We start from the raw sequence: 27,969 nt of genomic DNA, 5'->3' as shown, positions 1-27,969 counted from the left end.
ATTTCCCTCCTCGAACCGTTCGCTGCAATAATTTCTCCTCCTTTTCTGTTTCGAGGTCAAAATCTGCCTGCAATGGCAGCTGCCACCGAAGGAGACTCCAACTCATCCTCTCCTACCCGCTCCTATCTCTGACTCAGCCGCCGCCGCCGCTACTCCATTGCTTCCGCGCCTCACCCACCAAACCTAGTATAAGACTATAGACCCCCGTGCTCGGCGAAAAAATGGACGAATACTAAGAGTATTTTGGAATCTTCTTCCGAGATCGGATCCTGTTCCGGGAGGTACAAAAGGTGGGATTTTCTTCTTCTGTGTGCTGGATCTGAAAGGAATTGTCGAGGAGAGTGAGGAAGAGGAGAAAGGGGGGCAGGATGGGAAGCAGGTGGAGGAACGCGAAGAGGGCGCTGGGTTTGAACCTCTGCGTTCACGTCCCCAGGCCAATGGGCGACGAGGAGGACGACATGGTTCGCCGCGGTGTGTCCGCCGAGGGGCTGAGGGCCTCCGACGCCGCGGCGACTGCGTCGTCTTCGCCGCGGTCGTCGATGCAAGCGTCGCAGATCACATCGCGGACGCCGTCGACGCCTACACCGTCCTCCGATGGTCTTCGGATACCTAAATCCGGCAGCAGATCGTCCAAGGTACGATTTCTCTACTGTAATTTTATTTATTTATTTATTTATTTATTGTTCTTTCGGTGCGAGGACAAAATTGATCTGTTTTTTTCCTCTTCTGTCTGTTGCCCATTCAATGCCGATTCATATTTTGCCCTTTGTCATTTCTTATACGAATTTGCCCGCCGTCTTTCTTTTTATTTTTAAATTCGTTACAAGGCACTTTCAAACATTGACTATGAAGGTGGAATTCTCTTTTGGCGTTTGCTTTTATCGATCTTTCATTTTTTTCTTTGAGGACCAATTTAGTTTGCCCAATCAAAAAGGGAAACCCTACCGTATCTTTTTCTTTTTATTAGTGTGCTGGTGCTTTCACAAGCCTCGAAAGGGCGGCTGCCTTGCCTCATGTGAAGACTAGTCTTTTGTTTTTGGTTGCTTCCTGTGCCTTCTCTTGTTGACCATTCTGATGCTAGTAATGCGGATGCTCTTCATAGGTAGTTAGGAAAGCATAAAGATAATTGACTATTTAATTCTCCTGCTCCCTTGTCCAAATTCTTCTGATAATTTTTTGCATATATTTACTCAGAGAATGAAACCATCATGCTCAAGTAACTGATATATCTAAGTTTATTTCTTTTGAAGGGAAATAAAATTTTGTAAGTGTTGCTTGAGATGTTCACACAGTTAACCTTTAAAAACTGGCTAAGTCATCTACTGAAGAAAACAAAACAAAACAAAACAAAAGAGTCTGTCCTTTTATAAACAACTGTGCTTTAACAGAAATTCTTTAGAAACCTTTAATTCTTTAAAAAAAAAAATACCGAATCAACCTGATTCAAACTCAAGAATTTCCACAAATCTGAAATTTAACTCATCCCAAGCTGAATCTGACATGTTTGAATAACTTTTGAATTCTTTACAAAATACCAAACCAACCTGATCTAAACTCAAGAAAACCTGTGATATTTGAAATTCAAACTGGCTAAGTCATCTACTGAAGAAAACAAAACAAAACAAAACAAAAAAAAGAGTCTGTCCTTTTCTAAACAACTGTGCTTTAACAGAAAATTCTTTAGAAACCTTTAATTCTTAAACAAAAAATACCGAATCAACCTGATTCAAACTCATGAATTTCCACAGATCTGAAATTCAACTCATTACTCATCCCAAGCTGAATCTGACATGTTTGAATAACTTTTAAATCTTTACAAAATACCAAACCAACCTGATCTAAACTCAAGAAAACCTGTGATATTTGAAATTCAATTTGACCCAACCTGAATCTGACATGTTTGAGTTTTTTTATCAAAATATTGGGCCAATATTTGGATTTATTTTACTTGACCTGACACATGAACAAATTCAGGTGGCTATTATGATTTTGAAGGCTCAATATGCTAAAGTTGGAGTATGCATCTTTTGAATGACTATCATTATGCTCCATTAGTTTTTAATTAGTAATTATGTAGTCAGTTACACCCCTACTTAAAAGTGAAACTATAATTCGAAGTTTGGCAATTATCACTGTGTTTTGTCTACTATTTCAGTTTTCAGATAGTTACATGGATCAGATCTTATCATCTTACAACTCCATTAAACTTTATATAAGATTGTATCATTGTTAATGTTTAATTCAATTAAATATTTTATTTATCACATTATAGACTAAAAGTTTTATTTGGTCCCCTCTCCTCCATTCACCGTCTAAATCAATTCAAATCTTCCAATTATAGAGCTGTATAATCAAATGTGTTCATACAATCTTAACTTATGTTTCACTTGATTGGGCTCTTGTTTTCAAAATTTAGGGTTCGACTTTTATTTCCAAAACTAAAAAAATTTGAGCCCAGTAGGGTTTAAAAGAAAATCAAGTTATGGCCCACCCCTAAATTTAGATGGAACATTGGAACACCACTGAGTGATTGGTGACTAAATTAAAACCAAAAAGTATGTATCTATTCAAATCTAATAGATAGTTTGGGTAACATCCAAGCAATTAACTTACATACTATTCTTCTTGGAGACATGCAGCTATCTGAATCTGCTCTATCTTCAATGAATACCACGTGGCTTGTTTTTCTTTAGATCATTGTTTGATTGGTTTGACATTATTTAATTGAGATCCCTTTCTATGCAATACAACCTAACTATTGGAAATTAAATTTATTATATTGCAAATTAATAACATAAGATCGGGCAAACATAGCCTTTTTCTGAATAAAAAAAAAGTATTAACAGTCTCACTATTGAATTAGCTCCGTCTTGAATCTTAACATTCAAATCATTCTTCATACACAATGTAGCATGGTGAATTAGTAATGTGTGCATTCCATCTGTTATTATGATTATTATATTTGAAGGCTATCAATTGGCATCAGTTGTATACTTTTAAGATAACATGAATTGAACTTTGAGCACAAATCGAACTTCACAGATTCAACCGACACCAATTGCATTTTATTGGCTAGCTCTTAAGACTCCTTTCCAGTTGTTTGACAATGGAGCTTTTTTACTATGTCTTTTTATGTGATTTTCATTTAATTTTGTTGCAGCATGCTTGTCTTTCAGTTTGTTTATTACTAGGCTAGTTCCTGTAGTTTGCTGACAATCAATTTTTTTGACAATGCAACGTTTTTTCTTCAGAGAACATGTGCTATTTGTCTTGGATCCATGAAAACTGGGCATGGTCATGCGCTCTTCACAGCTGAGTGCTCCCACATGTTTCACTTTCATTGCATTACCTCAAACGTCAACCATGGAAACCTTGTATGTCCTCTGTGCAAAGCCACTTGGAAGGAAATTCCATTTCAAGGTCCACTATCTTCTGAACACCCTCATGGAAGAACCAGAGTAAACCCAGTCAACTGGCCTCAAGATAATCATATGACCATTGTGCGGCAGTTTCCTCGTATAGATTCTACAAATAGGCAGCGCCATCGGTTTCCTTCCTACTTTCGTGGTTCTGAACCGGAGGTCTTTAATGATGATGAGCCTCTAAATTTGCAATCTGAAGCAACTAAAAATTCCCGCCAAAGTTACCTTAACACAGTGGAAATAAAGACATATCCCGAGTTTTCTACTATTCCACAGTCAGCTTCTTTAGTGGATTTTTCTGTCCTGGTCCATTTTAAGGCTCCTCGTTCAACCTCACAAGTGCTTTCATATCAGAATCTTGTATCAAGTTCTGCAATGCCACAACATTCTCGTGTTCCTGTTGACCTGGTCACTGTGCTAGATGTCAGTGGAAGCATGGCAGGCACAAAGTTGGCGCTTCTCAAGCGTGCCGTGGGTTTCTTGATCCAAAACCTTGGGCCATCTGATCGTCTTTCTGTTGTGGCCTTCTCATCAACTGCTCATAGACTCTTCCATTTGCGTCGAATGTCGCACTCCGGCCGGCAACAAGCTTTGCAGGCTGTCAATTCTCTGCTGGCCAGCGGTGGGACAAACATAGCAGATGGGCTTAGGAAGGGGGTCAAAGTGATCGAGGAGCGGAAAGCAAAGAATCCAGTGTGCAGCATTATACTTCTCTCCGATGGCCAGGACACCTACACTTTTTCCTCAATTAATGGAGCAGCTCTTCAAAACAATTCTGGTGGAGCTCATGATCGCTCACAAGTGGACTACAACTCACTTGTTCCATCCTCTATTCTTAATGGAACAGCAATACCAGTGCATACCTTTGGTTTTGGGAATGACCATGATTCTACCGCCATGCATGTCATTGCAGAAACCTCTGGCGGGACATTTTCCTTTATAGAATCAGAAATAGTAATTCAGGATGCTTTTGCTCAATGCATTGGTGGGATTCTGAGTGTGGTACTGCAAGAGATGCGCTTGGGGATCGAGTGCGTGCATCCTGGAGTTCATCTAGCTCCCATCAAATCAGGCAGCTATAGGAACCAGTTGTTGGACAACGCTCGTGCTGGATTTATTTATGTGGGCGACCTCTATGCTGATGAAGAGAGGGACTTTCTAGTTTCTATAAATGTCCCATCTGCCGGAGAGGATACTGTATTGCTTAAGGTAACCTGTAGCTACAGAGACCCACTTTCAAAAGACATTGTTCATTTGGAGGCTCAAGAAGTGAGAGTTCGGAGACCCAAAGTCGTCCTGTCTCAAACTCCCTCAATCGAGGTTGACCGCGAGAAGAATCGCATGGAGGCTGCAGAAGCAATGTCAAATGCCAGGGCTGCTGCCGAGCGAGGTGCCCTATCTACAGCAGTTTCGATACTTGAAGAACGTCGAAGAATACTATCTGAGTCACTGGCAGCAAAGTTGAAGGAACCACTGTGCATGTCACTGGATGCCGAATTGAGGGAGATGCAAGAGAGGATGGCAAGCCGGCAGAGATACGAGGCCTCGGGCCGTGCCTACGTGCTCTCGGGGCTGAGCTCACATTCATGGCAAAGAGCAACTGCACGTGGTGACTCCACCAATACTGCTAGTCTTGTCCATTCATATCAGACACCGTCAATGGTCGACATGTTACATCGTTCGCAAACAATGAGCCCTCGGCGTCGTGCACCGCCCATCAAGGCTACAAGGTCCTTTGCTTCTTAGTGATGGCCAAGCTGATCAAGGTACCTTTTCTTGGAGGTCAAAAGAAACTAAAAATTGTTTTACAGGAGGTGGTGCTGAATTCATTAGTAGATTAAAGCTTGAAGAGTTTGAGGTGCATACGTGTTTTAGGGAAGGGATATTAATTACTCCTCTGGTGGTTGGATACAATGGAGAATTGGGTAAAGTACTAGATTAACTCCTTTTTTTTCTCTTCTTTCAGCATTGATTTGGGTAATGTACATAAAGGAGAAAGTTATCCTTTAAGAGGATGATGGATGGTATGATTCTGCCCGAAGAGAATTGGAGTATGGTTATATTTGAGGGCTTTTTATGATGTTTACTATGAAATCTGCGAATGAACTTCAAATCTTCTACTTGGATGATGGTTCATGTAATTATAGATTCTTAATTGATAAGGTGATTTGTTTGTGGGACCTAATAGAAGTTCCTAAGATTGGTAATTAATGCGTGTCATATCATTTGAAGTACCATGATGCAAATGAAATAATTTGACGTCACGCGGATGAATGTATCTCATTAAGGAAGCTTGAGCAAAATTTCAACAGGTTGGCGTGCAAAGAGATAGCGATCGGCGGTTACAGAGGGTGGAGGCTGAGAGTTCTGGAGGCCTTCATCATAATCCTGGCGTTCACGCAGCTGCTCTACGTGCTGCTGCTTCACGCGGGGATGTTCAGCAGCCAGCATGGACCAGGGTACAGGGATCCTGACTACGGGGTTGGAGGAGGAGCTGCAGAAGTCAAGGGGACCAGGGTTTAATTAATTAATAAATAATTAAGTTTTCGTACTAATATACATATGCAGCTCTCCATCTTATCTAAGACAACTCATCTATGCTGTCATTAATGAGTTTCTTTTCCTTCTCCATGTCGAAAGTAAAACTTATTATGGTGAGTAAAACGACGCATACAACTACTGTCCCACCATGCTCACGCACGCACAGTCACCAAATGATAGGTTAAACTGGATTCCCATGATTTAAAAGCAACATCAGATTTAAGTATTTTATTAGTTCCCTAAAATATTATTAGAATTCAGGATAAGGAGAGATCGAATCAAATCGATACTCGATCTCAATCGTCATTCGCCTTGCGATTGACAAATAAGTTTGACCAAATAGTCTATTCATTTTTTATAATCTTTTATTTTGCTATTAAAATGTCTCTCTATTAATAAATAAATTAATAATCTAAATTTGTTATTCGAAAGTAAAATAAATATTTTAATATATAAATAGGCAAAAAAGAATTAATGCTTTTAAATATGTATTTAGTTTCTTATATTTGCGGTCCCCGATCCAAGCAGCTTGGTTAAGTCTTGCCAAGCATGAACTTAATTTATTTTTAAATAAAATAATAAAAGATCTAAAATTTAGAAAAAACATAAAAATCTACTTTTTTATTTTAACTATTTATATTAGACATGTTATATATTATGGATAAAAGTCGATTAAGATTTTTTTAAAAAACTTTTTTAATAAAACAAAAAATCAATTTTTTTTCGGGAATAAAACATCATATATATTTTTTTAGCGTGAGAGTTAAATAACCACAATTGGATGTTTCTGTAAATATAGTGAAGCGTTGGGGCAACGTTCGGGAACCTTCCAATTTGTCCGCATATATTTCTTGTGTACCTCAATCAGTTGCCCTCGGATGCTTGCACGTTATCTATCGATCCGACGGACGACGGCGGATTCACTCTTACGCGTAGGTATGGACGAATTAACCACGCAGTGGCACTTATGTAAATAAAGTTATGCATAGTGGCGTATTATTTAACTGGAAAACACACTCAGTTTTGTGACTTTGCTCTCGAGTCTCAAGAACCTACCCTCCCCTCTCCATCTCTCTTTTTCTCTCTCTATCGATCTACAAGCAAGGAAAAGAATCGCCCCAAATTCCACCAGATCCGGCATCATCTTGCTTTCTTCGAGATCTGGCCCCTAATTTTTGGTTCTTCTGTTAGAATCGGAGCTCCATTCGCTGGGGCTACGATGGAGGAGGCACTGGAGGCGGCGCGGGCTAAGGACACGAAGGAGCGAATGGCCGGCGTGGAGAGGCTTCTCCAGGTTCTGGAGTCTACAACAAGGAGTCTCTCCTCTGCCGAAGTCACCTCCCTCGTGGATACCTGCATGGATCTCTTGAAGGACAGCAACTTCCGCGTCTCGCAAGGTGCACTCCAGGCGCTGTCCGCTGCCGCAGTGCTCTCGGGTGATCACCTCAAGATCCATTTCAACGGCCTTGTGCCGGCTGTCGTCGAGAGGCTTGGGGATGGGAAGCAGCCCGTGAGGGAGGCGGCGCGGCAGCTTCTCATTACTCTCATGGAGGTAGGAATTTTATCAGAGTTCCTTTTTTTTGTATTTTCTGTGCCATTGAATATGTGATTTGTTTTGGTTATTAGTTATCTGCCGGAAAATTGGTTGGCGCTTTTTCCTTGTTGGAGATTTATAAGTGTCTGTCAAATTCAACTTTGGATCTGTTGATTCTCCATTGTAACATTTAGGATTTTTTCTTTTTAATATATTTTTTCACGTATTTGTCTATCTAATGGAATAATTCGATTTTCTTTGTTGTTGGACAAAATCATTTAATTTTCTTGATAGTGTCAACACCTGTGTCAGTAATTTTTTAAAAAAGGACGATTAGGATTTATATGGCATAGTGTCATTTTATCCAAGATAAATTATCGTAGTTAGGGTTTTGAGATTCATCGAGGTTTTTTTGCGTAATGCATTACAGTTTAAATCTTGGATAGCCGGTATAGAACTTTCTATGAAATATTTTTCGTAGTTGTATCAGATATTTTGCAATGCTTTCCTCGTTAGGTTATGCTAGGAGGTGTTTGATATAAAACTTGTCAGCCCATCTATAACTGTGTTTGCAACAGCTGCCATTTTTCTTGGTTGAGATGATCTGATAACAAATCAAGGTTTGCATGTATATTAGGTATCATCCCCAACAATCATTGTTGAAAGAGCTGGAGGTTATGCATGGGCACATCGAAGTTGGAGAGTGCGTGAAGAGTTTGCTCGTACAGTTTCCACAGCAGTTGGACTTTTTGCATCGACAGAGCTACCTCTTCAGCGAGTCCTGCTTCCTCCTGTATGATTAACTTATCATTATTAAATATCTGCTCTATTATCATACAATCTCACACAAATTCAACTTTATATGGAACTCAAATGGAGGTTTTTTCCTGAAAATAAGTTTTCCCTCTTGCTTGGCAGGTTTTGCAGTTATTGACAGACTCTAATCAAAGTGTAAGAGAAGCTGCTGCTTCATGTATTGAGGTTGGTACACAGTTCCATTGTGGTGCTAAAGTTTCAGTTTGTTCATTCCTTTTGATGCATAGATGTGCTGTTTCGTGTGTTAATATTTTTAACCTTCAATGCTAAACATTGTAAATTGTTTCTAAACTTGATTTTATGCATCTTAAAATGATCCCTGGTCCCATTTTAACAGTGCAAGTGAGATAATTTCTGGCACCTTTTTTTCAGGAGATGTATGCACAAGTAGGAACCCAATTTCATGAGGAATTGCAACGCCACTCTCTTCCTTCTTCCATGGTAAAGATTTTTGGCTACTGATCAGGGTGAATTAAGTATAAGTGAATTATTTCTCTGCAGTGTGCATTTTATGTTTAAGGCCAAATGATAAAGACTGAGAAGCTTGCAAATCTACTCATGAACTAATTGTCTTTTCAATAATGCAGATAAAAGAAATCAATGCCAGGTTAGAAAAGATAGAACCAAAGGTTCTGCCATCTGATGGGGTTAGAAGTCACATTTCTACTGACAATAGAACAGCTTCTGCAAGTCATAAGAAGAGCAGCCCAAGGACAAAAAATTCTACCAGAGAAACCTCGTTTTCTAGTGGTTAGTCAGTCTTGCTCAAACATTTGCATGGCCAAGTGTTTGTTATGTCATTTGGCTTAATTGTTAAGATGATTATAGTTCATTGTGTATTTTATTTAAAATAGTGATATCTTTGGGGTGTAGTTATTTCTTAATAATTCATTAGCTATTTTATATTTGGCATGGTCAAACAATATCACATGAACATGTGTTCCATGTATCTTCACGTGTGGAAATAAAATAAAATATTGTTTCCCTTTTAATCTACAGCACAAACCAGTCTGATGATTTGCAGAAATTGTAGCTTCAGCATAAGTGTGTTTTCAGAACTGCTGTCTGCAAAATGAGAATCTCAAATGGTCCTTGTAGTTGAACATGCGCACACCTTGTTCTTTTTTGTCGTTCCCTTTTCCTCTGTTCCCTTGACTTTCCATTGATGGATTTAATTCCATGGAATTTCTGAAAAACCAAGAAATTTTTTGGTCGTATCACTTAGTGGTAAATATACCTAACAGAATGTGAATATGAAATGCAGTAGATGCAATCTACATGCCATATGTGCATATGCAATATTTCACTGCATGTTATATCCATCTACACTAGTATATGCATATGAAGTGTCGTATATATGTGTTTTAATTTTTTAATCTCTCTTTTTACTTATCCACATTTTCCTAATTTAAAATTTCAACCCTCAATATTTGTAGGAAACTCAGTGGATACAATGAATATGGTTGATCTAGACTATGTTTAAGCTTAATTTATTACAAGTATAAAATGAATGAATCAACATAAGCAAGAAAGATCTCTAAAGATGTGAGAAGGAATGACTATTTGACAATCCAAAACAAGAAGTAATTTCTCGTAAAAATGCTGCTGCTTGTTTCATTGATACTAACTTTTGATATTGTTCATCTTTAAAAATATTAGGTAGGTATAAGCTATTTTTATGGTTTTTAAAAATAGTTTGGTTAAGTCCTTAACAAATATTTTATTCATAGCAATATAGTTAATAATTAATAATTTCTTAATTATGATTGTCTATGCATATTCATGTGAGCCAATATAGCACATCTTATGCATGAGCTTGACTGCATGCTCTATGGACATATATTTTTAAAAAATTTGAACACTTGATAAATGTCCGCTGTAAGGTTCGCCATCCATTATATATTTTTTCTTGTTGAAAAGATTCAGATTTGCTTTCTAATTTTCTTATGAAAAAACAAGCAGTTTAGTATTGTTTAACATCTGGATTTAAGAATTTGGCAGACAAAGAAGCCTATTATCTGAATGACTAATCGAACCATGGTTATTGTTTGATATTGATTTTATGTACTGATTTGACAAAGGACCAATACTAACTTCTTTCTATGACTTTTTTGCTGTTATTGGGTTCATTGTACATTCTGGTGGAGTAGTTACCTGGTCTTATTTCTCGAACCTCATTTCTCAAACCCCACCCTGCGTTCAATTCTGATTCACAAAATGCTGACCCTATTCTGTGGTTATATTTTACATAAAGTGCTAGTTTTATGTGGTGCATCAATGAATTTTAATTAGTTTTATTCTATGTTTTTCTTCATGTGATGTTTTCTATGATGTGGATGAATTGCAGGTGAAATTGATATTACTGAAAAGCCTGTGGTGCCTATTAAGGTTTTCACCGAGAAGGAGTTGGTCAAGGAGATGGAGAAAATAACATCTACACTAGTTCCAGAGAAAGATTGGTCGCTTCGTATTTCTGCCATGCAAAGAGTTGAAGGCCTTGTCATTGGAGGTTTAAGTTTACTTTGTTTTTCCTATATTTATGTAATCAAATGCGTTCTCAAATTATTCAGCAAAGTTTATCATTATCAGGTGCATCAGTTCTCTAGCACATATGTGAATATGGTTCTAGTTAGTTTCTCTGGTAACTGATTCAGATTTATATCTGTCATTGCAATGTTATAAAATTTGGTATAGTTAAAAAAAAAAGAAGTATAGTTTAGGTTGTGTTAGAAAATTGCCTAGTCATATAGTAACTTCTATCTAGCCAAATTCCGCAAGCAATCAGATTCTTGTTAGCTCTTGGACAAATGTTTCTAATCTGTTCTTAAGCAAAGATTCCTTGTTTGTGGCATGGGAGACAAAAAAGAACCGTGCTGATTGGCACATGCTTGATGGGAAAGTCTTGAAAAACCTATTCCGGTAGATTCTTGTAGAACAAAAATTTTCCTAAAAATGATCCCAAGTTGCCCTCATAGTCGATCAAACGAAATTTGATCGACTCGTTTAGATCATTGGGCTCTTGTGTTTGGTTTACAGGATCCAAGATAAAAAGGATAATTTAACTTATGCGGAAACATTAAATTATACCTTTCTTCGGACGGTTGTGAAGGATGAAGTTTGTACCCGAAGACCTCTTGATCTTCTGCTGTATTCTTCTCCTCTTCTCGAACGTTGTGTGGGCAACGATCCTTCGAGAATTTCTCCACCAGAATTCTCCTCTCCGATGGCTAGCTAAACTTTCCTTTCTTCTCTTTGTCTGGAGAAAAGAGAAGAAGAAGAAGAAGAAGGGGTTGGCTGCCGAGAGAGTCTCGGCCACCAAGAGATTATCTCGTGTGTTCTTCAACCCTTGGCAACCCCCTTCTTTTATAGCCTAGCCATCCCATAAATATGGTATAATTTGAGCCATAAACATGGTATGATTGAATCCTAAACATGGTATGATTTAGATCAATCAATTCAGAGATTTTGACAAGATTTCGGAAGTTTCCAATTCGAACCGAGGTGTTTAATCGATCAAGCAATCGATTAAATATCACTACTTTTTCCTCATTAACGCTGGTAATCGATCAGGTGATCGATTACTAGGCTGGTAATCGATCAACTGATCGATTACCAGTCGTTCTCCCACGAGGCTTGGTAATCGATCAGCTGATCGATTACCAAGGTGTGTAATCGATCAGCTGATCGATTACACAGCTTTGTATGAGTTCGAATGTCTGGTTTCTTCACGAATTCTTCCAAGGTGGACTTGAGGATTCCAAAGGCTACAACAGGGACCTAGAGAAGGAATTGGTTTTGGTCTCCCGATAGGCTTAAACTTCCCATGCTCTTCACCGAACACACAGCTTAAGTCTATCAATAATAACTCATTCCACTAGAGAGTTATTATTGCACTATAGCATCAATCCAATATTATAATATGGGCTCCTTCTTACTATCAGTACATTAGTCTCCCTGTGTTTAAGATATCGTATGTCCCTTAATTAAATGAGTTACTGACAACTCGAATTTAATCAACTTCTAATCCAAAAGTAGTACCACTCAATCTTATTATCATGCGAACAAGGTCCACCTACAGGGTTTGCATAATAATCCTTATGAGCTCCTCAAGGGGACATCATCAACCTAGATTATAGGACACAGTTTCCTTCTATAATCAACAACACACCATGTACATAATACTACTTCTCCAACTCATCGGGCCTATTGATCTATCGATCTAAATCTCACCCTTTGATAAATTAAAGAAGTACATACTAAGCACATGTGTTTGTTATTATATCGGGATTAAGAGCATGTACATCTATAGTAACAGAGGTTTAGTTCGATTATATAGTCAGTATAAATCAAACAACCCTCAGATGGTCCTGTTCAATACACACTTAGTGTACTAGTGTAATTCTATAGTCAAGACAGACTAAGACCGAATTACACTACAACCACTCCAATGGTTTGTCCAATCTATCTTGGTTGTGAACATTGTTTATAACATATAAGGAACTGATAACATGGTCTTCTGTGTGTGACTCCGCACACCATGTTTATCTACAATATAGATTAAATGGACACTTGCAAAATATTGACCAAATGTGATTCTTATTTCAGAATGTTTATTAACACAGCTAGGATTCTGGTATACATCCCAACAATGCTAACATTGGCCTAGCCATGCTGTAGCACAGGGTTCTGTGTTGATTTAGTGCCAATCCTTGTATCTATGTACATTCTACATTATTGCCAATTTTGACATATTGTTTTATTATCTAATGATTTAACTTTACATATTTGATCAACAAAATCTTTCGCTTCAGAAATAGTTTTGTTTGTAAATTATTTCAAGTAGGTATTTGTCAACCTAGTTCACATAGGCAAACAGCATGTTCTTGAAGTAATACTTTCTTGGAATCTTGAATATTTTGTTTTGCATGCCTAAATCAACCTTCCCATGAATTTTGAGAAAATTTGGCTTTGCACCTTGTTCCCTCCAAAATTTATGCTTCACACTTGAGGATTATAATTGCATTTCTCCCACAGATAAATTAACATCTGTCATGGAGTAACGCATGACAACATTTTTGATGAGGGAAGAAAAACCAAGATGGGGAAATAACAATAGGTGAAGGGAAGATCACAATAACAAACGTGAAAGCTACCCTGTTATATTTTCAATGGTTACTTTTAGACAATTAGGAATATTTGGACTGATAATGTCTTTTCATGTGGATAAAATGAAATCAGTGATGCATACGCTATACCTGTTGGAGGGTTCATCATTCTTATAAAAAAAATAGGATGCAAAATTTGATTCTTTACATTATTTATTAGATAATGGATGGTTTTATTTTTCTTTGGATTTGATTATATTTTGAAAAATGTATCAGGTGCTGCAGATTATCAATTATTTCCTATGCTATTAAAGCAGCTAGTTCCTCCAATATGCACTCAGCTATCGGATCGACGCTCAAGTATTGTGAAGCAGGTAGATTTCTCTTAAATGGTTCTTTGACATGCAGGTCTATATCTGTCTTCTTTGTTGGAGTGTTGGTCATACTGGTAGCCCAAAATGTAGATATTTTCTAACAAGTTTATTTGAATTAATTGTTAGTAGGTTACATCCCAAAAGGTTGCTGCTGGTAGTAGCTTCAATTTAATTAATCCCCTTGCTCCGATTGGTAGTTGGTTCCGTTATGTTATTGGCATTGAATTGGCATCCTAGCATCATTGTCTACTTTAATTCATGCCCATTTGGGTCTCCACAACCATTAGTGAAGCATGGCATTTACAACAATTTCCTCTGCATGACATCTACGATGACCATGCAACAATTTCCTTGGCAGTTGCTAAGTTAACATCAATTACATCACAGAAGAATTGCTTACAAGTATTACAGAAAAAATATTTCTAAAATTTCCATGATTAGAAACTACTGAAGTTATAAAAGGAAACCACAAAGAAAAATCCAAATTTCATAATTAACCATGATGTCTTACAGAAAGCCCAACTACATAGACAAAAAATGGTTGATAAATTGCAAATCCTTGAAAAAGTCCATGAACTGTCCTGAGAACATCCTCCTAGTAAAGATCTGACCTTTGCTGACAAGGAGGGCAAAGAGGGGGGAACTAAGCAGTCAAGAAACAGGATGAAATGATAATAAGATAAAATGTATCTACGAAACAAGAAAAAGAATTCTATGATATCAACGGCACAAAATGAATTAAACAATTACCAACTGCAAAATGACATATTGCTATTAACCATTAAACACCAGTCGTTCAGCGAGGTTGGACCCTGGTACACTCCAACATGTGCACAACTACCAAATGTAGACCGAGCATGTTGCGCTAGCACATTATGCTTGTTGATGTTGCTAATTTATCATTGAGTTTAAAAGACTGGTATAATTATAAAATGGTCTAAAAACCATCCAAATAAGTCAAGGCTTCAATCACAATGATCGGCACCCATCTGCAACAAGTAATCAAATGTTTTATTATGCCCTAAGTCTGTCTCGAAGCCTAATGTCAAAGTTTGTTAACACGCATCAACATACCTACATAGTATAAACTACATGAAGCAAAAGACAAGTATAAAACTTCATAAACTACATGAAGTAAAAGACAAGTATAAAACTACATGATCAATCTAAGATTCCATGTATCATAAATAACTAGCATGGATACATCTAGCATGATGCACAGGTCCTGCAAAACAACCATGAAGGTCATTTGGGCGATTACGAGCAAAAGAAGCAGCAAGATCATATTAGGATATCTTGCTACGCTAGGTACACTAAGACATGACTACCTAGTCTTATGAGGCTTTTTTATTCAACAAAAAGGGAGAAGAACCTATGTCCTTCGCTTTAACTAAAAACAATGCGGATTAGAACTCTGTAGGTGAAAGAAGATCATCTCCTTGCAATAATTGACAGTTCACTTAGGTTGCTGGAAGTGAAGATTGAAAATGATGCAAACAGCAATACATGAGGAGATACACAAGCATGCCAACAAAAAACATGATCTCACCAACAAAAAACATGATCTCACCTTGTTCAACTACAAAGGCATAGTGAGCTGCATTGTGACTGTGTGGGTTTGCACACACTGTGTGCTGGTGAATGTCCTACAGGCATGCAGGTTTCTCAAGCAGATGGCGAGGGAGGGCAAACGGAGTGGGCACGACAAGTTGTGACACTGGTGATAGACCTTGTGGTTGATGGCTCAAAGCCATACGGGTTTTGGCTCAAGCAATGTGACAGCGAGGGTTGTGGATTCACTTGTGAGAGAGATGGGGAGGTGGGTCAGTTCAAGGAGAGGGTAAAGAAATTGTGCGAGAGAGAAAGATGGGAAGGGATCTAATAGAAAAAAAATCTAAATTATAATGGATTAAGTCAACTTAACCTATCTGGTTCATTTCAAACTGATCCAAATCCTGGTCAGCCATAAAATTGCCGATTTTAATCAGAATCAAGGTTGGGTGAAGACCAAAGGTGAATTTAAATTAATTGTTCATACTCTTAATCAGCCTACAAAATCCTGAAATGAACCAGATTATATAAAGTTAGCTTTTAGACACCCTAGTTCAAGCTTTAGAACAATTGAATCAACCCTTAAACTACCCAAGATACATCTAATTATCTCCCTTGATTACGACTCAGAATATAACAAATGAGGCAGAAACTTGCCCTCGTATCATAGTTGTAATTGAGCAATGCTTAGAAAGAATTCTATTACTAAGTAGATTAGTGAACCATTACACATATACATATATAGAATACATAGGATCCAAACAATACAACCATGGTTTTGAAAAGTTTCTTCTGTGGCAACTTATGCATTCACTTAGGTAGATTTTAAAAGGGATTGTATGGTTCTATACTTGTTGAGATCTTCCTTTATGAAAATGCAAAATCAAGTAATAAATATTTTGGGTATGTTATGTTACTGTATTCTTAAAATGCTCGACTTCAAAATTTCAGTTTTACCTACTTCATGGTGCTATATGTTTACATTTTGTTTTGTTTTAAAAAAATTGCATTGATCTTAATTTAGCTCAAATAGAGTTGGTTATCTTACTTCTTATTTGATATTTTATGTGATGAAACATCCAAATATATGCAGTGATTTTTTCCCACCCTTGATAGTAAGCACATTAGATCATGCACAATCTATGGTGTTCCTTATTTTACATTAACAAGTGTATTTAAGTAAAAATTTGCCAGTACTAGTTATAGGATTATTTGTTTTGTTGAATGTTGCCCTCCTTTTTCCTTTTACTCTGTTTCTGTTCAGGAGGATGTCCAACTGTGAAGATTATCATAATCTAGCATGATTTTGGCATACCGTATAAGTTTGTCATTTTCTTATTTTCTTCATTCAGGCCTGCCATCTGTTGAACTTGCTATCCAAGGAATTGTTGGGAGATTTTGAAGCTTGTGCTGAGACGTTCATTCCGGTAAATTTTATCCTTTTCTGTGCCTCTTAACCTGTTTAATATTATAAGTAAAATAACAAATTTTTATTCTATTTGCTCAGGTTCTTCTAAAGCTTGTTGTGATAACTGTTCTAGTGATTGCTGAGTCGGCAGACCATTGCATTAAAACTGTATGACAAAAATCAAAACTTCTTCATTTATACATATTCTTTATTTGTGAAAATATATGTTTTTCATGTTTTCTTTCTAATATGACTTGTTTAGATGTTGCGCAATTGCAAAGTTGCTCGTATACTCCCTCGGATAGCTGAGATTGCAAAGAGTGATAAGAGCTCTGTTCTTCGTGCTAGGTTTGTGCTCATTGTTCAACTGTTTTTGAGCTCTTACAATCCTATAACACAAATAATTGATATACCAGATGCTGCGACTATGCACTTCTAATACTGGAGTCCTGGGCTGACGCTCCAGAAATACAGCGTGCTGCGGATCTTTATGAGGAACTAATAAAATGTTGTGTTGCAGATGCAATGAGCGAGGTAGGCCACTGTAATGGATCTTCCACTATGTTATTTGCTCACAGGATTTGTTACTCTTGTCATCCTTAAGCATTGTAGACCTAACTGCACGAGTCTATCACAATCATTTCTTATAATCTCTTAAGCCTGAAATGATGATGGGTTGAATCAGATGGTTAACCTGGATAAACTTTGAATTAGGTTCAAGAGTCATAATTTTTTTTGTTTGCATCTTCAGGTTGCAAAGTGGACTGTATTATTATTTTTTTGTTTTATTTTATGAAATTTGAAGCTCACACATTATGTGTTTTGGTTGCAAAGTGGACATTGTAAATATAGTTGCATCAAGGGTTCTGACACTGACCTCTGATAGGTGCGTTCAACTGCTCGCACTTGCTATCGGATGTTCACAAAAACTTGGCCTGAACGCTCCAGGAGGCTTTTCTTGTCATTTGATCCTGCCATACAAAGGGTTAGAGATTTTCCTTTCTATGTGAGGAACTTTCTTTAGGTCTACCTTATTTTAAAGTTGTGCAGCTTTTTTCAGTTAATAAATGAAGAGGGTGGAAGTATACATAAACGACATGCTTCTCCTTCTATACGTGAAAGGGGATTACAATTATCACACAGCTCTTCTCAGGCAATTAGTACAGGCATACCTGGATATGGAACCTCTGCTATTGTTGCAATGGACAAGGGGGCAATTAGTTCTGTTGGTACGTCTCTTTCTTCAGCTAGCCTCCTATCACAATCCAAGACACTAAGGAAAAATCCAGAAAGAACACTTGAGAGTGTGCTTGATGCAAGCAAACAGAAGGTATCAGCTATAGAAAGTTTACTGAAAGGTGTGAGCATATCTGGGAAGCAAAGCTTCACAAGTACACGCTCGACCAGCTTGGATCTAGGTATCCTTGAGATGCTAAATAATCATTTGCTGTTTAGTGTTCAATTATCCCATTACAATTACCAGTGCTCAATAAATGTTAGTTTTTCAACAAATGCAAATCTAGAAAGGGCTGAAAGTTTTTTTTTATATTATTTTTTCTCCTAGTGCAGGAGTTGATGCTCCATCTACTCGTGATCCACAAGTTCCTAGTAGTGTTTCCTCCAACCTTTTTCCTGTACAGGGTTCAGTACTAGTTGATTCAAATGCTGCAAACATTGCAAAAGGCAATAATAGGAATGGTGGTTCAAATATGTCTGAGCTCCTGACTTCTCAAGTACAGTTAAGCAGAGACTCTTCAAAGTCATCTTACTTCAGCCCATCTGATACCCTATCAGCTTTGTCATTGTCTTACATGAAAAGATCTGAAAGATTGCAAGAAGGAAGTGGCATTGAAGACAATGTTGATCTCAGATTTTCTAGGCGAATTTCAAGTATGCAAATTGATAAACAGAATCTGGAAACACCATATAAAGATTCTTTCTATCGGGAATCACCGAATAGTTACATTCCTAACTTTCAACGTCCACTTCTTAGGAAACAGGTAACAGGAAGGGCGATTGCAAGTAGTAGAAAAAGTTTTGATGATAGTCAAATCCAAGGAAGTGAAATACATAGTTATATGGATGGTCCAGCATCTCTAAATGATGCACTCAATGAGGGATTAAGCCCTAGTTCAGATTGGGTAGCAAGGGTTTCTGCCTTTAATTATCTTCGGAGTTTGTTGCAGCAAGGCCCAAAAGGCATTTTAGAAATCACGCAGCATTTTGAGAAGGTCATGAAATTATTTTTCAGATACTTGGATGATCCCCACCACAAAGTTGCTCAGGCTGCTTTTTCCACTCTTGCTGAAATTATTCCAGTATGCAGAAAACCCTTTGAAAGTTACCTAGAAAGAACATTGCCACATGTCTTTTCTAGATTAATTGATCCAAAGGAACTGGTTAGGCAACCATGTTCAACAACTTTAGAGATCGTTAGTAAGACATACAATGTTGATTCTCTTCTTCCAGCACTTGTTCGTTCGTTGGATGAACAGAGATCTCCAAAAGCAAAGCTGGCTGTTATTCAATTTGCAAATAATTCGTTTAATAAACACACAATTAACCCAGAAGGTAATAGTAATAGTGGCTTTATTAAGTTATGGCTTGGCAAGTTATCACCTTGGGTAAATGATAAAAATGTAAGGCTGAAGGAAGCATCCATATCTGGCATCATATCTGTTTACACCCATTTTGATTCAACAGCAGTCTTGAATTTTATTCTGAGTCTCTCTGTTGAAGAACAAAACTCATTGAGGCGGGCCCTTAAGCAGTACACACCCCGTATTGAGGTTGATCTGATGAACTTCTTGCAAAATAAAAAAGAACGTCAGCGTTCAAAGTCTTTCTATGACCAATCAGATGTTGTTGGAAGTTCTTCTGAGGAAGGTTATGTTGGAGGATTAAAGAAAGGTCACCAATTGGGTCGTTATTCTGCCGGTTCACTTGATGATGAAGGTGGGCGTAAGTGGAGTTTAAGTCATGAATCCACTGAACTCGATGGGCCCATTGTTCATGTGACTTCCAATGAAATTCACCATTCCAGCCAAAATCTTGATGAGTTTATTTCTGACTCATTATTGCAAGGCACTGGTTCAGGTACCAATTGCCTAAAGAAAACAGATTATGTCATTGAACATGAGAGTTCTATATCAACTCCGCGTCTCAGCATCAATAGATTTACTGGTTCTGATGGTCATAAACCTATCGACTTAAATCATGGTGGTGAAATTAGTAAAGGTTCTGAGCTTAAACACCTTGAAAATAGTCCTGTGAGAGCTAACCTCCAAGGTGACAGCGGGCCTAGTATTCCCCAACTTCTTCATCGGGTATGATTAAATATATTCTGATAATTGTATTATTGGTATTTTGTATTTTTAGCCTAATGCCAAGATCATGCAAACATGTTTTCATAAACTAATCAGCAATATATATGCCTGTGGATGCTTGAGTGTGTTGGTCTGAATTTTTACAGATTTGCAATACAAGTGATGTTAACTCAGATTCAGATAAAACTGAGGCACTGCAACAGTTGATTGACATTTCATCAAAAAATGATATCTCTGTCTGGACAAAGGTACACATTCTTTCTATTTGATTTATGATGAACACAGCATCTATGTGCTAATGAGTCTTACTTTTGCCATTGGAGCAAGAATATTAATAACTTCCTGAAGGCAGTCATGTGTCACCTAAGTTTTGTCATCAATATGTAAGCTTTACACAATTGCATTTATCAACTTATCTGTCTGCTGAGTGATATGTTTAATGTGTACTTCTTGGCTTTGATTCCAAGCCTGGCATTCTGATGAATATGAAAGTGCCAAGGAAACAATGGAAAGAATTTCAAAGTTGTTTAATTAAATTGTTGCAAAAATACAATCGGAAGCAATGAAGTATACATTAGACATACATCTGAGGCAATATGTATAACCTCCACTCTAAGTAAAAACTAAAACATGGCAAAAAGAAAGTTCAGCTTGAGGTAATGCTTGGAAATCTACCAATTGATATCTAAACATAATTTAAAATCTCGTGTCATACCGAGCGACAGGGGTGGAACTTATCATTCTACCCATCGACCGGCACGACACCGACACGACACCGTGAGCCCCACGACCATGCGAAGGCATCGTGCAAGACCTCATGGCCGTGTGAGGCCGTTGAGTTTTTTTTTTCAATTTTTTCTTTATTTTTTTAACTGTCAATTTCTTTTCTTTTTTATTTTTTTAATGGTTGATTCTTTTCACTCTTAATTCTTTCTCCTTCCTCCTCATATTTTTAAATTCTTTTTTTTCCTTTCATCCTTAAACACATAGAAAAAAAATTCTTTTCCATTCCTACTTAAATACATGAGGAAAAAAATCCTCCTTAAACCAATTAAAATAAAATAAATTCAATTTAATTTTAACCTATTTGATCCTAATCATTATGCCTAGATTTTAGTTAATCCTAAATTGACTTTTATTCAATCATAATTTTTAAATATTAGTTAAACCTAATAGTAAGTATTTATAGCAATCAAATATTATAATAATATTTTTTAATTAATATTTTTTATATTTTAAAAAGTATCGAAATCGTATCGGCATGGTACGATATTGAAACTGTATTGTTCTGGTCATAAATCAAAACTCTGATATGGCTTGAAATTTTAAATCATGTATCTAAGTGCCTACATATTGCAAATTAAAATTAAAATAAATTATATGATCAAACAAAGATCATATTGAATTAGGTTGGACACTATTCCATCCTAAAATAACTAGTAATTTGAGGCGCACACCTTCTAATAAATATATGTAATGTGCCACTGCAATTGTCCATGTGAGACTAATGAGCATGTGGCATTCTAGCTTCAAACACATCCTCTCATGCCAATCATGACCTAGAGGTACATACTTAGCTAGTACCATGTTGAATGGGGGTGAAGTTCATCTCGTTCCTAAATGGCTAGTCACTTGACAGGGGGACACCCTGCTAATAATAGATATAATAGACTACTGCACTAGTTCATGTGGGACTATTAGGTGTGTGTGCGCGCGCGTGCATTCTAGGTTCATGTGGTAGATAGATTTAGTGCCATGTTGAATGCGGGTGAAGTTCGTCTCATCGCTAAATGACTAGTCAATTGACAGGGGATACCCTGCTAATAAATATATATAATAGACTACTACACTAGTTCATGTGGGACTATTAGGTATGCATGTGTGCATTATAGAGTCAATGGATCACTCCTAAATAGACATGAAGATGACCCAAAGAAATTCATTCACGATTAGACATGAAGATGACATTCACCATCCTCTGGAATGCAAGAATTACTGTCAAAGTTAAATTGGATAACAAAAGTTAGTCTGATTCAATTAAACTCAAACTTGATTAATATGAAAAGAGAATGGGGTTGGGAACTAGTACACCAATAACAATTCAAATCCATAGGTTAGAATGAGGTTAGAAAATAGTGGAATCCTTAATATTGTTAAGTCATTGTCACCCAGATTGATCACTACTGCCGTGGACAAAGGAAAGTGGTTAGCTTAGACCTTGATCAAAAACTAAAACGATGATTACAAATGGATGAGTGTACAAGAAGCCGTTCAATAAGTCATTCTGAAGTTGGCTAGTTTTGATGAAGAAAGACCTTGAGAGTTGCTCTAGAGGGTGGACTCTCTACACCTCTCCTTCCCATGCCAGACTGCCCTGGTTGGCTGTTGCTAAAACATCAAAAAGAAAAATCAAAATGCCATAGCAGACATCATTTGCAGACATGGGAATTGCTGTGACTTTCTCTAGTTGTGAAGAACAAGGAGTCTAAGGCAAATACAACTTCCTTTTGGGTCTGAAGAACCCATAGAAACTGATTTGGTCTGAGTTACTTTTGCTCGATGCCAATCATTGTTCAACATAGCACATAAATCAGATTGTTCACTCTTCCAACAAGCATTCATCTTAAACATCTGTGACTTGTTGGCAGATTTTGAACTTCAGCATTGCCCAAAATGGGACTATGATAGAATTCTATATGCTCAGTCATTTATCAACTTGTCAGTGCATGTGTCTAGTCTAATGAAATTGCGGTCATTTTATCCTATATCTGCTTGTGGCTCCTTTAGCTATTACTTATTATATTTACCATTATATATATTTTTATACTCTTTTAGAATAGATGTCTTGCTTTGCTAGGATGAGTACCCAAAATCTTCAGCAATGGACCATGCACTTTGGGTTTTTTTTTAGATGTGTACTTCTGAGTTATTATGTTTTGATGTGTTAACTGATTATATGCATCATGCTTTTACATTAAGATAGTACATGTATGTGGCATGCGTGTTCAAGCTCTAATGACATTTCACTGCTATCTATGCAGTATTTCAATCAGATATTGACAGCTGTGCTCGAGGCATTGGATGATTCAGATCCTTCAACAAGGGAGCTTGCTCTTTCTTTGATATTTGGAATGCTTAATAATCAGGTATTTCATTATTTGATTCTTCCTTTGCAGCAGCATTTAGATTAACAAGCTTTGCTTTGGTTGTTATCTCTTTGCTTGATTCTTTTTGCTCATAGAAGAGTGAGATGGAAGACTCTGTTGAAATTGTTATCGAGAAGTTGCTACATGTGACAAAAGATGTGGCTGTGAAGGTATCCAATGACTCATGGTTATTTGGTTTCCTACTGTATCTATCTTCTTTGTCCTTTTCTTTTTCCTTTTTTGTTCCTTTTGCAGGTCTCAAAGGAAGCAAACCAATGCTTGAACGTAGTCCTATCCGAATATGATCCATTTAGATTCTTTAGTGTATGTAGACATTTTCACACATTAGTAATAGTGATAGTTTAATCATTGAGTTAAACACTTTGATTGAGCTTTTATTTTATTTTGCTTTAATTGCAGGTAATTGTTCCTTTGTTGGTCAGTGATGATGAAAAGACCCTTGTTGTTTGTATCAGTTGTTTAACTAAGGTAGCTTTGTCTTAAGTTTTTTTTTCTTATAGTGTCTTAGTTTTCTCTTGATCAAAATTTAACACCCCCAAGTTTATGGAGCACAAGGGAAATAAATTGTTTATCTACTTTGTTGAAGAATTTCACACTATATTAGTAAGAAAGAAAATTAGACTTGTGTCCTTCAACATTATTGCTTCTCAAGCTACTCTTAATAGTGTTAATCTCCAACCTGGTTAAGCATATAAACTTGTCTGGACATAAATATACTTGTATGTAAAATATATGATAACATTTAGCTTTATAAAAGAGGGAATATTAAAAATGTAAAACTATTGTATGCCAGTTAATTAATTAGCTATTGTTATAAATGATTAGCTAACCACTTATCCTAAAAGTATGAGCTGGTTGAAAAGGAACTTGTTTAACATTTATATTCTTCTTATATACCAAGGTTTAAAATATCATTTCATGCAAGAGCTTCGATCTTCACTGGAATAACACTATTTCAGTACCTTGTTGTTCCAACACGAGGCATGCTTCGACATGCTTCAAAGCGTGCTAAATCAACTTGAAGGAGTTTAATTCAATACTCCTCTTCCACTTAGCTTATGTACCTCCAAATATAAGCTTATAAAGTTAATTGCATTATAGTTTTGGAGCAACTAGTTTCAAAAATATGGCAAACAAACATTTGACTAATTATACCTTCCTAAGACCAAAATAAATGTGATGCATCAAATGAGAGCATTGGTTCTTAAACATCCTTATGAGCTTCACCCCAAATCCAACACCCAAATTAAATTGGAACTAGATCATTTGCTATTGGAACTAATTTCTTATTATGTCCATAAATATATCTAGACTTGGATTAGAAAAAATTGGAATGGGAACATATACTGGTGTATGATATGGTTACATCTAACTTTTCTAACTTTGGTGCTATTCCTCTTTGTTGTTGTTGGTGCTCTAGATGGTTCTTTCCCTTGTCCCTCCCCTCTCTTTTTAGTGTATTTTATCCTCCCTGTGATCCAGAAGTGAAATTGAAGAATGAGTAATAGGAATAAAATCTTCCTATCTTGACCACTCTCGAATGGCCAGCTAAGATAATATCAATATGAGTTAGCAATTGGAATGATGCATCTCTAGCAAGTTGGTCACTGCTTCTCGACACTGGAAATCATGTTTAATACTCCACCGTGTTAACCCATATGTAGATAGGAGAATAGGAATGGTACAATCCAACATGTGATCTGACTTATCTACTAACATTAACATAATATAAACATAAGACTTCCTGCTCTCATACCATGTTAAAAAAAATCTAAATCTCTTTCCTTGCATCAATTAATAATTGTTTCCCCTCATATCTATGCCCAATTATTTTTTCATTATTCAGAACTCTGATTTAAAGAACTTAATAAAATCAGTTGGAACTAGGTTGAGTCATTGAATTTTTGGAGCATTTCATCTGTGATTTCTCAAATTGCCTATTTTAGAGAGAGATTTTCAAAGTTTGATGAAAAACAATAGAAAATTAAGAAAAGATGGTAATCTAGGAGCTCCTTTTGATTCCAAGAAAGTCTGATCACCCAAATAAAAATCATAGGCTAAATGTCTCCATTTCAGAAACCTTCATTATAATATTTGTATCTGCAGTACTGTAATTGACAATGCTGAAGTTTGTTTTGTTCTTTGTTCTCCCAGCTTGTCAGCCGTCTTCCACAAGATGATTTGATGAAACACTTGCCATCATTTTTGCCTGCCCTGTTTGATGCATTTGGAAACCAAAGCCCAGATGTGAGAAAGGTGACATGACTTTTATTTACTTCACATGCAAGAGATATGCATTTTGCTTTTCTTCTGATATTTATCATGACATTTCTCTTTTTTTTACAATGGTATATTGGCAAGATTGCTTAAGAACAAGCCAAATTCCTAATTGGGTAGGCATTATCCACACAGGAAGAAATTTTGGTTAAGCGAGCAAAACATAGCATCTAAATTATTGTTCAAAATTTTAGAAGACTGATTTTATGATGCCACTGGTTATAAATGGAAGCACTAGATAAGCTACAGATGATGCAGTACATCTTTTAAAATTTAATGTATATTGCATGATATGCATATGTATGTCTTGATCATTCCATAGTGGCTGATTGTTTTTTCACTTTGTTTCTCATAATTGCTTCAAGTTGGGAGAGGTAGATTTTGCGTTTCCTTATCTATAAGAGGAAAGTGTATTTCTAGAAACAAGAAATATAATAACAGCAAACCTGAGCTAATGATACCAGCAAGTTCGCTAGTGCAACCCTCAACAACGGTTAGGACATAGGTATCTAGCAAAAAATCAGCAGCTCAAATTGCTTGTATATTCCATAACCATGAGAAAGTTTGAGGAGCAAGATATATCAAGAAGGTCAAAGTTATCCCTGATTGAATTATTAAAGGGGTTCAGATTTGGTTGTGCTGTTAAGATATCATGGTGATGAAAGAATCCTGCTGGAAAACACATGTTTTTATCCAGTCACATAACAGCTTAAGGGTTGGAGCACCTCTATCTACTTGGGTTATACAGTATAAGCTTGATCTCTTGTGAAGGAAGACACCTTGGTCCCAGTCTAGAACACGTGCTATGTTTGTATCTAGTTTATGTAATATTTGCTCAGTTCACCTCAATAATGCCCTCAGACAGCTTTGGCAAGGGTTCAGACGTTGACTTCCTACTATTACTGGCTTATTATTTTTCATCTTACCAGAGAAATAAGAGAGAGTTGTAGTAGTTGCAGCACATAGAATCATAAGATTAACCCAAATAAAACCTTTCTAAGTGGATCACTCACTTAACAATGAAGCAGTTGAAAGAATTTGTTGTAATAGATTCCAAATGGTAGAGGGATACAGGTAAAGAGAGTATAACAACATTGGTAAACAACTGTGTTTGACCAAAGCAAGGCAGGTTAAGAAGCATGGATTTTTAAAGAGTTCAACACTCAGGTATTAAAGACACTTTTAGCAGTAGCAATTTCAAGTACATTAGTTCTCTGGGAATTCAACTTGTTTTCATGCATATTATGCTAATAAAGGCCATAGGTATTGCAATTCCCAATAAACTCTAAACCCATTACTCAGCTGAGATTGCAAGCTGCAAAAAAAAATTTCATATACCAACTCAATTGTTACAAGATTTAACCTTCTAAGGATCACAAATCACATTTTATGTTGACCACTTTGCTAGGATGGAATTGAATGGATATTAGCTAGTACCTTTGACTATCCAACCTGTTGAAATCAATACGATTGATAAACAGGTTTGGCCAAAATAGTAGAAACCCATGACTGGTATGAAATGGGTGTAGTTTAAACTTTAAAGACTAAGGGTAATGAGTGCCTCAATAAATTTAAAATACTATGTAATAAATATATATACATATAATTTGTAACCTTTATTTTTTTATCACATTGGTATTGGTCAAGTTTTGATAGGTACCTACAGGTACCTACGTATATTTGGGTGTCAATCTTCTATTAGAACATGTGGAATGATATTTTATTCCATGTGAATAGCTTTTATCATTGAGTTAAGGTATTCTATGCTGAAATTACATAATTCATAACACTTGACACAGAATTGAAAAACTGCCATCTTCCAAATTTTAGAAGAGTTCTAATCACCAAGGTATTCTATACTGCTCATTGCACACCTTTGCTCTTTATGCTTAATATTTTTCAGAAGGATCAGCAGAAAAGTATCCCCTCATAAATAAACTTTCCTAGGGAAGAATTAGAATATTGGTGGCTACTGTTTTCCTCTTGTTCTTTTCCTATTATTTGATTGTATACAAATATCTTATTGCACAGCTTAGTGATATTCAATTTGCTTAAGATGTCCTTGGCATTATGCTTTTACATAGGATTCTCAGAAAATATTTTCTGACACTTCACAATGGCAATTTTCCAGACTGTCGTTTTCTGTTTGGTGGAAATATACATCAAGCTTGGCAAATCATTTTTACCTTATTTGGAGGGTCTCAGTAGCACACAACTACGGCTTGTGACAATCTACGCCAATCGAATTTCCCAAGCTAGGTCTGGTGCTCCAATCGATTCAAGTCATTAGATATGTGGTATTTTTGTGTTATTGTTTGTGGATAAGTTGAGGTTGTGTATCTGTATAGTGTAAATCACACTGTCCGCCCTTGTTTGATGATTGTACGGATGGCCTTTTTGCTTATTCTGGTTGGTGGTTTTCCAAATGACTTTTGGTGGAGATCAGTG

At 36.6% G+C, this 27,969-nt stretch overlaps 2 protein-coding genes across 2 annotated transcripts; both read left to right on the top strand.

The window, feature by feature from the left end:
• The first annotated feature begins 36 nt into the window (after nucleotides 1-36).
• On the top strand, nucleotides 37-5,594 carry LOC141823912 (E3 ubiquitin-protein ligase WAV3-like). Its single transcript, XM_074711116.1, has 2 exons — nucleotides 37-635; nucleotides 3,252-5,594. The coding sequence occupies exons 1-2, from the start codon at nucleotides 369-371 to the stop codon at nucleotides 5,166-5,168; spliced, it is 2,184 nt and encodes a 727-aa protein (XP_074567217.1). The 5' UTR covers nucleotides 37-368; the 3' UTR covers nucleotides 5,169-5,594.
• A 1,413-nt stretch (nucleotides 5,595-7,007) lies between these two features.
• LOC141823943 (CLIP-associated protein) lies at nucleotides 7,008-27,947 on the top strand. Its single transcript, XM_074711153.1, has 21 exons — nucleotides 7,008-7,515; nucleotides 8,135-8,290; nucleotides 8,416-8,478; nucleotides 8,686-8,754; nucleotides 8,901-9,063; nucleotides 10,661-10,822; nucleotides 13,695-13,792; nucleotides 16,696-16,770; nucleotides 16,851-16,919; nucleotides 17,014-17,099; nucleotides 17,168-17,285; nucleotides 17,638-17,736; nucleotides 17,812-18,169; nucleotides 18,321-20,077; nucleotides 20,224-20,325; nucleotides 23,119-23,223; nucleotides 23,319-23,393; nucleotides 23,479-23,547; nucleotides 23,644-23,712; nucleotides 25,399-25,500; nucleotides 27,653-27,947. Exons 1-21 carry the CDS (start codon nucleotides 7,183-7,185, stop codon nucleotides 27,809-27,811), a joined length of 4,287 nt encoding a protein of 1,428 aa, XP_074567254.1. The 5' UTR covers nucleotides 7,008-7,182; the 3' UTR covers nucleotides 27,812-27,947.
• Nucleotides 27,948-27,969: the final 22 nt, after the last annotated feature.

This window comes from Curcuma longa, chromosome 3 (genome assembly GCF_044706935.1).
Source record: "Curcuma longa cultivar G26 ecotype Majalengka, Jawa Barat chromosome 3, ITB_CL_G26_1.1, whole genome shotgun sequence".
Classification (NCBI taxonomy): Eukaryota; Viridiplantae; Streptophyta; class Magnoliopsida; order Zingiberales; family Zingiberaceae; genus Curcuma; species Curcuma longa.
Note: the sequence above shows the minus strand (reverse complement) of the source record. Positions and strands in the feature narration are given on the sequence as shown.